At 45.1% G+C, this 14950-nt stretch overlaps 1 protein-coding gene across 1 annotated transcript in view; it reads right to left on the bottom strand.

The window, feature by feature from the left end:
- The window catches only part of PKD2 (polycystin 2, transient receptor potential cation channel), a 47286-nt gene that overhangs the window by 19768 nt on the left and 12568 nt on the right, over positions 1-14950 (bottom strand). The window contains exons 3-6 of the mRNA XM_029235064.1: positions 10366-10499; positions 8933-9183; positions 5127-5351; positions 2400-2628 (exon numbers count right to left, since the gene is read on the bottom strand). Coding sequence (XP_029090897.1) covers positions 2400-2628; positions 5127-5351; positions 8933-9183; positions 10366-10499 — 839 coding nt within the window. The remainder of the gene's footprint in view (positions 1-2399; positions 2629-5126; positions 5352-8932; positions 9184-10365; positions 10500-14950) is intronic.

The raw sequence follows: 14950 nt of genomic DNA, 5'->3' as shown, positions 1-14950 counted from the left end.
AATGCCATAGAAATACACTAAATTTCCTGAGCCTCTTCCTTCAAAATAGAGAATGAGAGAGAAGAAGAGAGGAAAGAGGTTTGGTGGGCATTTGGGTCGTTACGTGGCTCTGAGTTTTCTTTGAGATTCTCATCTCTTATCTACAAAAGAACTTTCTTTCTTTGGCATAAGCTTCAGGAAAGTGTGCCCTGTTTCTAAAGGGTCAGAGAAGGTTTCAAAGGAGAAGCAGGATTCCAGTAGCCGTTCCTTGTTCTCATAAAAGCACACTGCCTTGAACTGTTGTCTTGTCAGCACTAAGAGTTAAAAAGAATAAGAGCACAGGGAAGCAAGTTTTCAAAGAAACACTTGCAAAATTCTGCAGCTGCTAAGCCAAGAAACTAGCCTCAATTTCCACGATGCCATCAGCTATTTTCCCAGTGGTCTCCCAGGCGGGCACGAGGCAATTCACTGGGGTGTGAGATGAAAACATTAAAACTTCTAGGCAGGTGATAAGAAAGCGCTAGAATTCTACTTGTATTTCTTTTTATCCATATACTTCAAATTCTATGCTGTGTATGTTTTTACAAATGTATTTACACCACTACACACACACACACACTTTATAAATAAAAATACACTAGGGTGTGGCATTTCCTTGATATGTGTACATAATCAAAAAGTTGAATGCCGCTGACTAGTCCTTTGCTCACATTGAAGGTATTTGTTTAAAAAAAAAAGAAAACATTAATTAGCATAATACCACCCCCACTTTTTTACCATTATTCTCAATGACAGAAACATAAACGTATCCATGTAAACTAAAAAAGCAGAGTTTGCATCCTTAGGGCTCCAAATAATAATTGTTTTCCAGAATGATTTTCAGTGTATATGAACTGCAGTCTGCCATCGTGCAGTACAGAAATATTTTGAAAAATTATTTCCCATATCATCGCCTTTCCTGCCTCCTTAAGTACGGAAATTCTTTTGTAATTCTGTTCATTATTAATATGTTGAGAATTTGGGAATCAAGAGTTTAGCTACAGGAATTCTGTGATGTTACACAGCCATCGTGAAAGAAGGGGTGCACTTCTAACTGCATCAGGATCAGGTGGGTTCCATGCTGTATTCTACAGGAACGTGTATTTTATGTAAAAGTTATTTCTGAAGTACACATGTATGCGGCGTGAGGGCGGTGGCACAGTGGCTAAGAGGGTTATCGTGAGGACTAAATGAGCTGCCGTAGAGGAAAAGCACGAGGAACTGTGCCTAGCACAGAGAGCTTCTAAATGTTAGCAATTACTGTTATTATTGCTCCTATTAATACCATTATTGCCACGCAATACACACATACAGCTTGTTTCTGTCTTAAGTCTCCTTTTACTTACATATGAATAACATTTTTTCTGTATTTAATGGCATATTAAAATACATTAAGTAACACACTTTCTATATATTGCCAACTAACTCTAGTGATGATTTGATAATGACTTGATGTAAATGCTTCACAAAGCCAAATGAACTTTTGGTTGGGGAGGAACGATACTGGTTAAGAAGCAGGATAATAGAAGAGAGAATGCTAACAGGATAACGCATCACTGACTAAGATTTCAGAGGGGCAGCCCTGTCACTGCACAGTGGAAAGGATGGACTTTTAAGCACGTATCCATTAAGCATGTTGTTATATGCTCTAATGTGTAACAGACTAGCAGAAGATTATGTGTTATTGCTGAAGGGAGAAAAGCTTGCAAAAATACATCTTACAGTAAGGCCTCTGGAAGGAAGTGATTAAGATGATGCTGAAGAGAAACCGTCTTGAACAAGTGTTGGAATTTGTAACAGAGTCACGGGCAGGCAAGGGCTCCACAAGGGGCCACAGTCTTAACTCAATCATAACTCTGCCTTATGGTTTCCTGCACCTCCTACAGGAGACGCTGATGGCCATCATTTACATTTTGTACACTGTGGACTATTTGCAGGACATTTGAAACCGCAGGGCGGTTTTCTCTGCCACCTCCAAAATTTCCGGGAGGTTTCTTTATGCTGTAACTTTACACACGTGCAGAAAGACATAAACTGATTTTTGCTGTAGTTGAAGAAAAATATCATTAGTCAAAGCAGAATACACAAAACCGCTTTCTCCCCACGTCTCGTATGTATTGCCAAAGCCAAACACGAATTACTAACCCATCCTTGCTATCAGTGTGGCCAGGTGAGAGCTTATTGTAAATGCCTCTCCACTTCCATACGCAGAAGGGTCACTCATGCAACGTGAGAAAGTTAGTAACCGTGACGTTGATGTTACAGAGGAGAACCTTTAGATACTCCTTCAGGAAGGTCAAGACGCACAGCACTGAGGGGAGCGAAGACTCTAACACATTTTTATAACAGGGTAGGGGATTTGGTGTTGTTCTCAAACCTACCACAATGATCACAACATCCAGACAATTCCAGAAACTCCTGAAATAGTGCAGCTTGTGAATGCGAATTTCCAGTATCTCTTCCACCACATAGTAAAGGATAAAGAAACAAAAGATAATCTCACAGGCTGCCAGGAAGAAATCGAAAGTCGTGACGTATCGGATCAGCTTTACAGGCTGAAACTGCCAAGATGGAATCACACCGCCTGTCGCTGGGAATTCGACCAATAACCTGCGTTGCAATAAGAACAGTTAACACAACTAACAACGTCAACAGTGACAACAACACGTGGATGCAGCCGGGAAAAAACATCGTCTATTCTGTCCCTGCTCTAAATAAAACTGGGACCACAAGTCACTCCAAACTAGTGGCAAAATGTTTTTTATCACAGCCGGTAACTCCATCCTTGTAGAATTTTGTGTTACAAGAAGAACAAGCCTTCCCAAGGCCTCCCAGACCAAAGAGATTATTCGTCCTCAGTCTCCCATTTATGCTTCTGGTATTGAGACCCCTCAAAATGCTATACACTTATTTTTAAATGTAGAAGTTAATCAACAAACAAGACTTTATAGGACTGTGATTAAATGCAAGTCCTTCAACTGGGTAATAAAGAACATAAGAAATATATGTCATCAATCAAGACATGTATGGCCTGGTTGAGAAGCAGGATGTCTCTTTCATATACATATAAAGACAGGGAATGAGTTTCTCATTCATGCATTTGGTGACACCTAACCAGCATCAAATAATTTGCCTACGGGGACCATTTTGCTATCGGAACTTCTCAGAGCCTTATAGTGGATTGGTGCCCAGTAAATGTCTGACTGTCTGCAACACTGACATATGCTTTTACGTTCACAGTGATGGCACTGATCTTTAGTGCTTTCTAATAACTGAAGTGAAGATGCTTCTTGCCAAATTCCCCTTTGTAGGTGTCGCACTGAGAAGGTTAAACGATTCACTTAATGGTACAATTTCCCTTCACACTAGAAACAGACTCTCTAGATCCTTAACTTGAAGGCTTTTAAAAGATCTCCAGTCAACGATCAGGTGTAACCATCTCTCCCGTTACAGGATGGACAGGACAGGTGGCCACTCCTAGAACCTAAGTATCTAGGGCTCAAGCATGAGCAATAATCAAGTATAGGCAAGGACTCTAGCAAATTAGGATTGGTCAAAGATGTGTGAAACATCTTCCTTCCCTGGCACTGTCAACCTCCTGTTTTCTTCCTATTCAATACGCTGGAGCGTAGGGGTGAGAACCAGAAACTCAGGAGGGCAATACTGAGACAAAGAGCCTTGTGGCAGCCTCAGTGTGAACTCACAAGGGCAGGAAGTGGCCTCTGTGTGCTGAGTCATCTCTCTCTGCCTGTTCTGGTCCTGCATCGTCAACCCCTCCAGAAATTGAGACAACAATGTAGAGAAATGAAGCAAACGCCTTGACAATGTTCACTCTTAAAGTATGGGGGGGAAGGGGGAGACATACTCATTTATACCTTCTATAAATAGATATCTCCTTAAACGTCAGTCAGAGTTGCCCGCCTGCGTGTATCCTCTTTCTGTGCTCACTGGAGTCATTAGCAGAAGTTCAACAATAATTGCAATAGATTTTCATTCATTTCTAGTCATAACTATTACTTGATTTAATGGGATATTGTTTTCTGCAAAAGTTATTAGACATAAAGACTGGGAAAGTCCAACCGGCTATGTAAAGCACAGCTGAGTTTAGCCTCAAAAATAATCCCAGAATAAGGCTACTATGAGAATGTAGCCTTCTTATTTGGTGGGTAAATATGTGTGCAAGTAATTCATGTCAGCAACGTCTGGATGTTGCTGCCATATTCACCAGGAGGATTAAAGCGGGTGAATCCTGGATCCCCCTTGCCTTGTTCTACGTGTTTTATAGCACATATTACCTTCTAACATGCTATCTAATTAATTTGTTTCCTTTGCTTATTGTTTATCACCTAGTATCTCCTCCTGGTTGAATGTGAGCTCGACAAGGGCAGAGATCTTTATTCTGTCCACTGATGCATCCCAAGAGCCTTGGACAGTGCCTGGCACATATTAAGTGCCCAATAAATGTTTGCTGAATGAATGAATGAACAAGGGGTCCCAGACAAGCCGGTGGGATCTCTGTCAGTTTCCTCACTGTCACCAGAATGGTCATGATGACAAACATCACAGAATCTGCAGAAGGAACTTTATGTGCCTTTGGTCATTCTTGAGTGTAAGCAGGTACCGGGGCACCCTACTGAGCACAGGCGTAGCCCCTGACCACTGTGCTCGTGTTCTAATCGCGTGCGCATCATCGGAGAATGGGAAACTCAGGGAAATGAGTCAAGATACGATGCCTGGGCATGGAGAGCCTGGGCATGGAGATGCCTGGGCATGGAGAGCAGAGCATGGAGCAATGATCATCCTCGTGATGGGAAAGGATCGATGTCAGCAAAACACGGTGCTTTATCTGGGACGGTTCCAGCCTTGGGATGAACTTGGACCAGACTTGAGGTTCTTCCTAACTCATAATATCCCCGGATCCTAACTCCCTTCCTCCAAGAACCCCTATCCCAGTAAGCTTTTTGGTTTTCACCCCTCCTTGCCGTCAGCTCTGATCCTTGAAACTCTCATTTAGCCAACTGCAGGCAACGATTTTCTGGTCTAACTCCAGACTAGGACGTATATACAAACACACAGAAGTGGGAGGCACGAGTGCCCTTTATACACACCTGATCACACAGAACAGATTAATGTTGCCATTGTACACTGAAAAGTCAATAAAAGTTGCCCGGGTTCCCCGGTCCAGCCAGACGTTTTTCTTGAGGTTAGCAATCTGAGCGGCTGTTTCCTCTCTTGTCCTTGACAGATCCAGGTAATAACCAGCTCCGCTGTAAGTTGCAATCATTCCCCAGTGGCTGCTCCCATTCAAGTCTTTTTCACTTGTGTAGATCCAACTAATTCAAAGACAAAACGAACAGGTGAAAATCAGTGGAACACCTGGGGCAATTACGAAGCCAGGTACGTAACAAATAACTGTGAGTCTCATCGAGCTGGGTGGTGTGCTTGCCATGGTGCTTTGTGTTTTCTTACATCATCCTCATATAGCTATTATGCCCATTTTAGGAATAAGGGCCCTGAGGCTTAGTGAGGTCAACTGAGTCTCAGATCTTTTGAAGGTAGAGTCAGGAACCCACCCCAGGACGGTCTGCCTTCAGAGGCCTGTGCTGTTAGCCCTCAGTTTATATGGCTGCCTTTCAGGGTGACTTACTTAGGGACTAGCTGACCCTAGGCCCCCCAAAAATTGCAGCCAAAAGAGGTACGAGTTCATCAAATGCCACCGTCAGCAGCTCAACTAAATACGACTCCACACGGCATTTGGGAGCTTAATCCACAAACGTTTACAGGGCTCTCAGGAACCAGATGCGTCTTTGGTATTAATGAGGATAGAAAGATGAACTAAGATCCTTTCTCTCCCAAATTTATAATAAGTGCGGGGAGAAAAGTTGTAATTAAACACCGAAAATACAAGGTAGGTGATAAGAAGAACCAAAAAAGAATCAGAAAAATTGCTCGGGCCAAGCAGAGGGAAGCTAGCCTTCTTTGGAGGTTCAGCGATGATGGGAAAGGTGAACCAGAGAAGGCTTTGGAAGAAGCCACGTTGAACCTAGGCTGTGAAAGGTAAGCAGGATTCAGACTTAGGCAGGTGGATGGGGAGGGTGTTTTTAAGCCTGAGCCAGGCGGGGCCGGAGAAGTACAAGGCATCCGCCAGTAGTTCGGTTTGGCGCCCATATGATGAAGGAGAGAAGGCTGAAAGGTGGACTCTGGTCAGATGGTGAGGGGGCAGGCGTGAAGGGGTCACCGAAGGGAAGGTCTCTGGGAGGCACAGAACGGGGTTACCTGGAGTGGTGAGGAAAGAGAGAGGACGATTGTGTGAAAAAGAGTTAACACAGCGGGTCCAAGACCGCCTTTCCTTAAAGCATCCAGGTTGGACTCGGCTGGCATCTGGAATTTCAGTGATAAACGGCTCCCTACACTGATATAAAACTTCCTCTGACCAGAAGGAGAGGCTCACAGTGCCTAGGCTTCTGTACAAACAAGGTGGCTTACGCCCACGCCTGCTTCCCTTCTGGGAGTCTGAGATTTGGGGATGTGCCGGGCAGAGCCTGCCTATGTAACCAGCACCCAGAAACACATGGGAGGCACCAAGTCTCTGCTGAGCTTCTTGGACAGACAATGCTTCCTACATGTCGTCACAACTCGTTACTGGAGGAAGACGCATGTCTTGTGTGGCTCCACTGGGAGAGGACCTTTACAACCTGGCACCTGGTTCCCTCCAGACTTTGCCCCATGAGCCTGTCCCTTCCGCTGCTTTTGCGTATTTCCTTTCACTGTAGTAAAGCTCAGCCATGAATATATGCTGAATCCTGGGAGCCCTTCCAGAGAATCGCTGAACTCCGTGAGGCTGGTCCCAGGGACCCCGACACAGCGGAGTCAGCTGTCCTTGCAAGAACCAATGAGGCCTGAACTAGAGCAGTGAGGTGGGAAGGACAAGGGAGGGCCGAGACAGGGCCACGGAGGTGACTGTCAACAGAGCCTGGCACTGATCTGGAAGCTGGGGCAAGGGGGAGGGGACTTCTGCAAAAAGACTCCAGTCCCTTTTTGGGTAATGCAAAGATGGTGGTGCCATGAACAGGAGGAAGGACAGATTCGACAAGAAAGTGATGGGTTCCGGGACTTCCCTGGGGGTCCCGTGGCTAAGATTCTGCGCTCCCAATGCAGGGGGCCCAGGTTCGATCCCTGGTCAGGGAACTAGATCCCACATGCCTCAACTAAGAATTCACATGCCGTAACTAATGATCCTGCACGTGGCAACGAAGATCCCGCGTGCTGCAACTAAGACCTGTCGCGGCAAAAAAAAAAAAAGACTCTGCGCTCCCAATGCAGGGGGCACGGGTTCGATCCCTGGTTGGGGAAACTAAGATCCCGCATGCCGAGTGGCATGGCCAAAAAGAAACAAACAAACAAATAAATAAATAATAAATGATAACAAGTGATGAGTTCAGTTTGGGGCATATTGAATCATCGGAGCTGGTGGGACATACAGGTAGCATACACACTCACCTTCTATCAGACTCTGGCAGGACCTGGGATGGTTTAAATACACACAAGAAGGATCCCTTCAGTAGCCTACCCTGTAGTGAAAATCACTTATAAGCGTCTTGGATGTTCTAGGCACTGTTCAAAGCTTTGGAAATACAGCAGTGAACAAAACAGAGTCCCTGCCCTCAAGAAGCTTGAATTCTGACAGGGAACTGAGGGCAGCAGGCAGCCACTCTAGCAACATAATTAATATGGAAGAAGCAATGTGGCGTCATAAAAGAAACATGGGTTTTGGAGTCAAGCTGGTCCCATTTACTAGCGGTGATGTTTTTTCATCTATAAAATGGAGCTGATACCTATTTCAGAGTTGTTCTGTGAAAAGTAGATGAGATAATGCATGAATTCACTTCTTAGATAGCATCTAGCATGGAATAGAGGCTGCATGAATCTCTCTTACCAATGGCATGAGAGGAGATAAAATATTAGACAAGGTACCATAGTTCAAGTGCAAACTTATGCTTTGCGGGAACTGGAAAAAGGAGCATTAGTGAGCAAAATCACTATCACAACCTGGAAAACATGCCTTTTGAGATTCAGTCTTTTTACTCTAAATCTTCGGATGTTTAGTTAAGTTTGTTCCTTCTGGGTCCAGGTACTAAAGAGGGTGTGTACTGGACGACAGACGAAGAATCTGGTTCTGGAAAAGGTGTTCGTCCTCATTGCGTATTAACTAATCTGGATTCTGGTGTCTCAGTTCTCAAGAAAGGGATCTAGATGAACTGAAAGAATTAGTTTAGTGAAACTTAGAAGACAATTCCATCCACAGTGACTCACCCAGGGCCCGTGCCCCAAGATGTCCACCTTGGGACAACCTGAGAACTCTTCTCACTTTTTGTAATAATTCTAGAAATAAGGACTGTCCTCCCTTAATACACAGGATGTTTTACGTATGCTGACAAAGAGCACCCAAAATCCCTGCAAATACACACAATGCAGACACGTACTCAAAATCGAAAACACACATTTGAGAAGGACAGGCTTTAAACCAGACAGAAGAACTGCCTCATGAGCTAATGATACATTTTAAGTAATTGCAGTGTGGCCACAAATTTATTTCTAAGAGCTAATACAAAAGATAACAACCTAGTGAACCCTGTTACTGGGTTTATAAAAGTAGGGTCCAGGCACCTTAAAAGAAACCTCTGAAGGTGAAGGTAGCTTCTTCCCTGTGGGGATATGGTCAGCAATTTAGCCTTCTGAAAAATAAGTATGCAGAAGCTGAAAGGGGGTAAAAAGTACAGAAAACTTGAGAAGCCAAAGTTTGGCCACAGCCTTAAATACAAGCATTGAAGGCATCTTCTCCTTGGTGAAGGGGTTAGAGAACGAATGAATGAATGTCCGTGACAGCCCAGGGCCCCGAGCCACAGACACTTACGCGGTTCCATTTCTCGGACCGAATGGAGCCCTGTCTTCACTGCTGACAGAGTAGACATCATAGCACTCTTTAATCTCATCTCTCAAGTCCAGGGGGATGGAACAGGATCCATTTCTGACTCTGAGTTGCCGTACGCGTGGTACCCCTAAGAGTAGGTTCTCGTAGTAGATGAAGCTTCGGTCGTCGCCTTCAGTTCTGTTGCTGGGTTGCATCTTCCAGTAGAGCCCATCCAACAAAGCGCCTTCTGCAAACTGAAAGCAAAGGCACCATTTTTGAAAAACTCTCAGCTCAGAGGCTGCCTGACTCCTTCCTGGGATGTTTGTGTGACCAACAGTTTGGCAACTCTGTGAACAGGGTAGAGTGTCAAGGGTGGGTTTTGTTGTCAGAGAGACTGGACCCTGCTCCGGTCCTGCTCCGTCATTTCCTTGCTAGCTGTGAGGCCTCGAGCATCTGTAATACCTATCTTTCGTATGGTGGCTACACCTGGCACAGAATGGGCACTTCATACATGGCGACTCTTGATTTTTACTCCAGGACTAAAGGCTGGGGAGAGGGGGTGCGGTTTGCAACGAATCCATAACCATGATCAATTCCACTTTCCCTTATTAAAACAGCATCCCACATAATCATGGTTCACAACCACTGGAGAGGAAAAGATGATAGTTTTGAAAACCAGTCTGCTATCTGATGGATCTTTTAATTGTCTGGATTATTTTGTCATAGGGTGAATGAACTCTCTAACTTCTCATCCCCCCCCTCCTTCCCTCCATTTTTAGAGTGTGGCATTCATTATCACAGAACTGTATACATGTGAGAAGTTTCTCATTAGTTTGCCTGTAGGAAAGACAGACCCAGCCATTTCTCAGTGTCTTATACTTATCAGACAATCAATAGAGATGGAGTGATTTGCCCCCTTGAGGTGGAAAAGATTCATATTATACAAGTGTGGTTTTGGATGTCAAGTATTTTTAGGCATTATTTAGTATATTTAGGTTCTTGTGACCCAGTTCCTCTATCTTTAAAATCAACGGCTCTGACCCCAGGGTTTACTAAGAATTTTAGCAAGTATTTCCCCAGAAGGAAGTAATCGTTTCCTTTCCAATTTCCCTCCCCATTCTCTTAGATTCTGAACACATCTTCCAGATCAGTTTAGTATTTTTCCTATGGTATCCCTCATTGCTTATCCTGTAACACTAATGTTGGAATCTGTGACAAGTTGGGGAGGGCTGGGTTGAATTTTACATTAGAGATCTTTGAAAGAATGTGCCTGCCTTGTATCAGGCACGGTTCTGGGGTACATTCCAACACCAGCAAAGAGACAAAAACAAAAAACGAAGCAAGACAACACAATGAAATTCCGCCCTTGTGGGCCTGAACTGAATTTACGAAGCTAAATGAACAATTTTCAAGAGCAAGAGGTCATTTGCAAATACCTTCCAGAAGTCTTCCACTGAAGAAAGAGTTTTAAAGTTAGTTTTCTCCGCTTTGGACACCGGGGTGTCCAGGAAGAGCTGGGACATGATCCGGGTATAGTAGTACACACTGGAGCTCATCATCCCATAGGTCACTGGAAGAGAGAAAGGGCCAAATGAACTCTGCCAGGGACCCTGCGCACGCACTCACACGATCCCGGCGGACGGGCCGACAGCCATCCCGCCTTCCTTCCCCGCATCGTTGTTCCAGGATCCCTCCCCAGCTCTCTGGCTTATACAAGAAATGAAATAACACTGGCTTCCATGAAACAAAACTGGCTTAACCACTGAGCACCGGATTAAGATCAGGTGCCCCCTCCTTGCCACTTGGGACCTCCAAGACGCCCTTCGACTTCGCCTCCCACCACCTTCCGGAGCACCCTCCCTGCCCGAGAGCCCTACGCCCCAGCAGACGCCACGCCGAGCCCCACGTTCTCCGGCTGTGCGCCTGCCGCCCCCTCTGCCTACGACGGCGTGGGCAGCCCACTCTCGTCTTGTTCCCACATCAACTCCCCATTCTCGTGTGCCCTGCTCTGCACCCTGAGGCTGACCGCTGCAGACCGACTGGACTCCCCTGTCTTCTGGTTTCCGGTGCATTCAGCCCACAGGAGGCCACACAGGAGACCTGGCGGCCCGAGGAGAGAGCGAGCTGGGTTTGTTCTCCCTGCTCCCACGCCCTCACTGCCTGGGTGCAGTTTGCTGGGGACCCTCTAACGGTGGCCACCGCTGCTGGGGGCATCTCTTCTCCCCCAGCCACACCAGGTTCACACCACGCCATTCCCTGCCCTTGTCCCTCCAGGCCCGGAGGTGGGAACCTTGCCCAAGAGCCTCGTGTCCCCTCGTTGGCTCCTATAACCCTGCCGCCACACCTCTGTAAACGGTCCTTTCGCTGAACTCCCACAATTGCCGCTGTGAGTCTCCCATCTCTTTCCTTCTGGGATGCTAACAGACGCATCTGCCTCCCAGCCACCTACCAGCTGGTGCGTGGCACACTCTAAACTCAAGCCACACCCCTGACGTGAAGACCTGCCGATCTTACCAGCGCATTCTGAATGGTCCTGGAGAAAGGTGGGGCGATCATGTACAGGCTCGGCAGGTCACAGGAGATCAGGCTTTGAGTCTGGGTCATGCCTCTTACTTGCTGTATGAGCCGTACAAGTTGCTCAGACTCTCTAAGCTTTAGTTGCCTCTTCTGTAAGGAGTAATTAGCTATCTCACGGGAGTTTTTGGTGCTTAAAAATATATATAACTAAACGGGACTTCCCTGGTGGTTCAGCGGTTAAGAATCCGCCTTCCAACGCAGGGGAGGCAGGGTCGAACCCTGGTCGGGGAACTAAGATCCCACATGCCGCGGGGCAACGAAGCCCGCACGCTGCAACTACTGAGCCCGCGTGCTCCGGAACCTGTGTGCCACAACTAGAGAGCCCGTGTGCCACAAAGCAGAGCCCACACACCGCAACAAAGACCGAGCACAGCCAAAATTAAAAATAAATAAATAAATAAAGGGAAAGGAGAGGCAGAACAGCATTTCTTAAAAAAAAAAACAAACTAAAAATTATCCAATACAGTGGCTGACACTTAAATGTCCAATAATGGTGGTTCTTCCTCCTTAACCAGATCGCTACATTATCTATTGAAAATTTCAGCACTTTAACGAGTGCTGTCTTATGCCGAACTCCAATGACTGCAGGTATCATACGCTTTGATACCTACAATTAGATGACAAAACACTTCAAGAGGAAGGAAGTACTTCCTTATATGCTTCTTTTGACCACAGAGGTTTTCTAGGTCTTTCGAGCACAGTTCTCAACACCCAGCAAGCAGTGACGACTTAGCTGATTCTGTAATAATCTTTAGGCAGCATGCAATGCATTTAAAAACCTCATAATGAGTGATTTGGGGATTACATCTTTCCTTCACCTAGTCCCCTTCCCTACCCAAACATCATAGAGAATTAAGATCAAAAGAGAGGAGTGGATGACAGTGATCCAAACACAAGTGTGTCTGCGAGTCATCTCGAGCAGTCAGTCAGTGAAGCAATAAACACACACAACCACGTGGCTCGTGTGCCGCATCTAGAGGGGAAGGGACCTCTTCCAGTCCTCACAGTTAGGTTCCATCACCTGTCATCCTATGACCCATTAATTAGGACAACAACACTCCTCTTCCAGTGTTACATAACCTGTCACCTCTTAAGACTGCATCGGACTGGAGTTCAGGGTTTGGACTTTTAATCCATTGATGGGACAAGGTGTTGGACATGAAGATGCGCAAGACGTGATCTCTGGGGCTTCCCTGGTGGCGCAGTGGTTGAGAGCCCGCCTGCCGATGCAGGGGACGCGGGTTCGTGCCCCGGTCCGGGAAGACCCCACATGCCGTGGAGTGGCTGGGCCCGTGAGCCATGGCCGCTGAGCCTGCGCGTCCGGAGCCTGTGCTCCGCAGCGGGAGAGGCCGCAACAGTGAGAGGCCCGTGGACCGCAAAAAAAAAAAAAAAAAAAAAAAGATGTGATCTCTGTCCTCAAGAAGAGGTGCTCACGGTGTCCCCAGCGGGAGCACTGCCTACCAGCTCCCACAGAGGGGTGGACAAGGTACGATGTGTTCTGCAAAGGCCTTCTTCAGATCCAAAGCTGATACCATGCTAAAGAGGGGTCGTGAAGGCTCCCCAAAGCCGACTAAATGATTATTACATTGATTTTTGGAATTAATTTGAAATTAGAATTTTCTTTGGATTGGCTGGTTAATGTAGATCACTCTTAAATTTTTTCACCTGTGGGGTTTTTTTGGTTGTTGAAAAAGAATTATGACAAATTATTTAAATTTTTTGATTTATAAATACGCAATATGTATGTATTTTAGCCACTGATTTTAAAATCCATCTCCTTTATTGTCCTGTACTTTTAATACTGATCGCTTTTGAAATTCTCAGGACCTGTATGGAATTTGAGAACTTCACTGGAAGGGAAGGGATACATCCTCTTGGCTATGCAGTGCCACCTGCTGGACATCCAGAGAAACAATGCCACCTAGTGTTGAAAGGGATGACGATTCTAACAGCTTCAGTCAGCTAACGTTAACTCCATCCCTCCCTTGTGCCAGGCAGTGGGCTGGTCCAAGGGATATCTGCAAGTGACAGCTCCACACACTCCAGGGGTCAGGTGCATCATGAGTCCAGCTAGGCTGGAGCTAAAGGACCCCCCGGGATTTGAAATCAGAACGATTTGGGTTTGAGTTTAAGATTTCCTTCACCCTTAAGTCAGCCTCCGTGCTCAAAATTGTGGGTCTCGGTATCTTGGGATCTTGGACAAGTATTTAATTTTTCTGAGCCTGAGCTTCACTATCTAGAAAATGGGAATAATAACATCTAAGGCTTTTGTGTGGTTCACTGGGAGAAATGTTATGTGAACACAGATTCTGCATGCTGTTAAATGCAACAGAAATGTAAGACTGTTACATCGTTTCTCCTTTCAGTCCCTGATGGGCAAAGCCCACTTGGAAGGTAACATACACTCTTTAAATGAGCTGAATCGTAAAGAAGAAAGTTACATCATGAAATAACCATAAACGAGGATCAGAAAGGAGAGGAAAATATTTTTAAAATATAAGGTAAAGGACACATATATCCTACGTGCGTATTTTTTTTTTTCTGCTAGTTAGTCCTCGTCTTAACTCTCAGATTCGATTTTCTATGAAATAAGCCAGAAAAGAAAACATTATCACAGCATCACCAACTACTCAGCATGTAAACTAACTAAAGCTGTCTTAAAACATGGTCTCGGGCTTCCCTGGTGGCGCAGTGGTTGAGAGTCCGCCTGCCGATGCAGGGGACACGGGTTCGTGCCCCGGTCCGGGAAGATCCCATATGCCGCGGAGCGGCTGGGCCCGTGAGCCACGGCCGCTGAGCCTGCGCGTCCGGAGCCTGTGCTCCGCAACGGGAGAGGCCACAACAGTGAGAGGCCCACGTACCACAAAAAAAACCTAAAAAAACAAAAACAAACAAAAAATCATGGTCTCATTTAAAAATAGGCTACAGACACCATTTTCTTCTTAATATGGCTGAAAAAATACAGGCTTAAATACTAAAAACTATGTAAAGGGGACTGCGCTGTATAAACTCCAGATCAGTGGAATAAAAAGCAAAGAAAAAATTTCCAATGTAACAAAAAGAAGAGAAATGAAAAATACCAAGAAAGTGTAAAAGAGAGGAAAAAATAAGATGGCAGAAATCTGACAAAAGCATGAAACGTAAAGAGCTTAAACTTACTAGATCATAGTCTTAAATATTGGTTAAAAAATTTAAAAATGTATCTTTAGAATTTTTATGAGACCCATTCAAAATGAAGTTAAAAATAAAGGAATGAGAAGATATATATTAGATATACAAAAGGTGTTAAGTGGTACTGCAATCATCTAACAAAGGAGATTATAAGGTGAGTACTGAGTTAAAGAAAAAGATGATCTTTTATTGATAAATGATACTTTACACAATGATATAACTAGAATGAACTTTTATGTATTGAATATATAACAATATCAAGATATATAAAGC

The sequence above is a fragment of the Monodon monoceros genome, unplaced genomic scaffold, assembly GCF_005190385.1.
Source record: "Monodon monoceros isolate NGI ecotype Baffin Bay Population unplaced genomic scaffold, NGI_Narwhal_1 Super_Scaffold_20, whole genome shotgun sequence".
In the NCBI taxonomy this organism is placed as follows: Eukaryota; Metazoa; Chordata; class Mammalia; order Artiodactyla; family Monodontidae; genus Monodon; species Monodon monoceros.
Note: the sequence above shows the minus strand (reverse complement) of the source record. Positions and strands in the feature narration are given on the sequence as shown.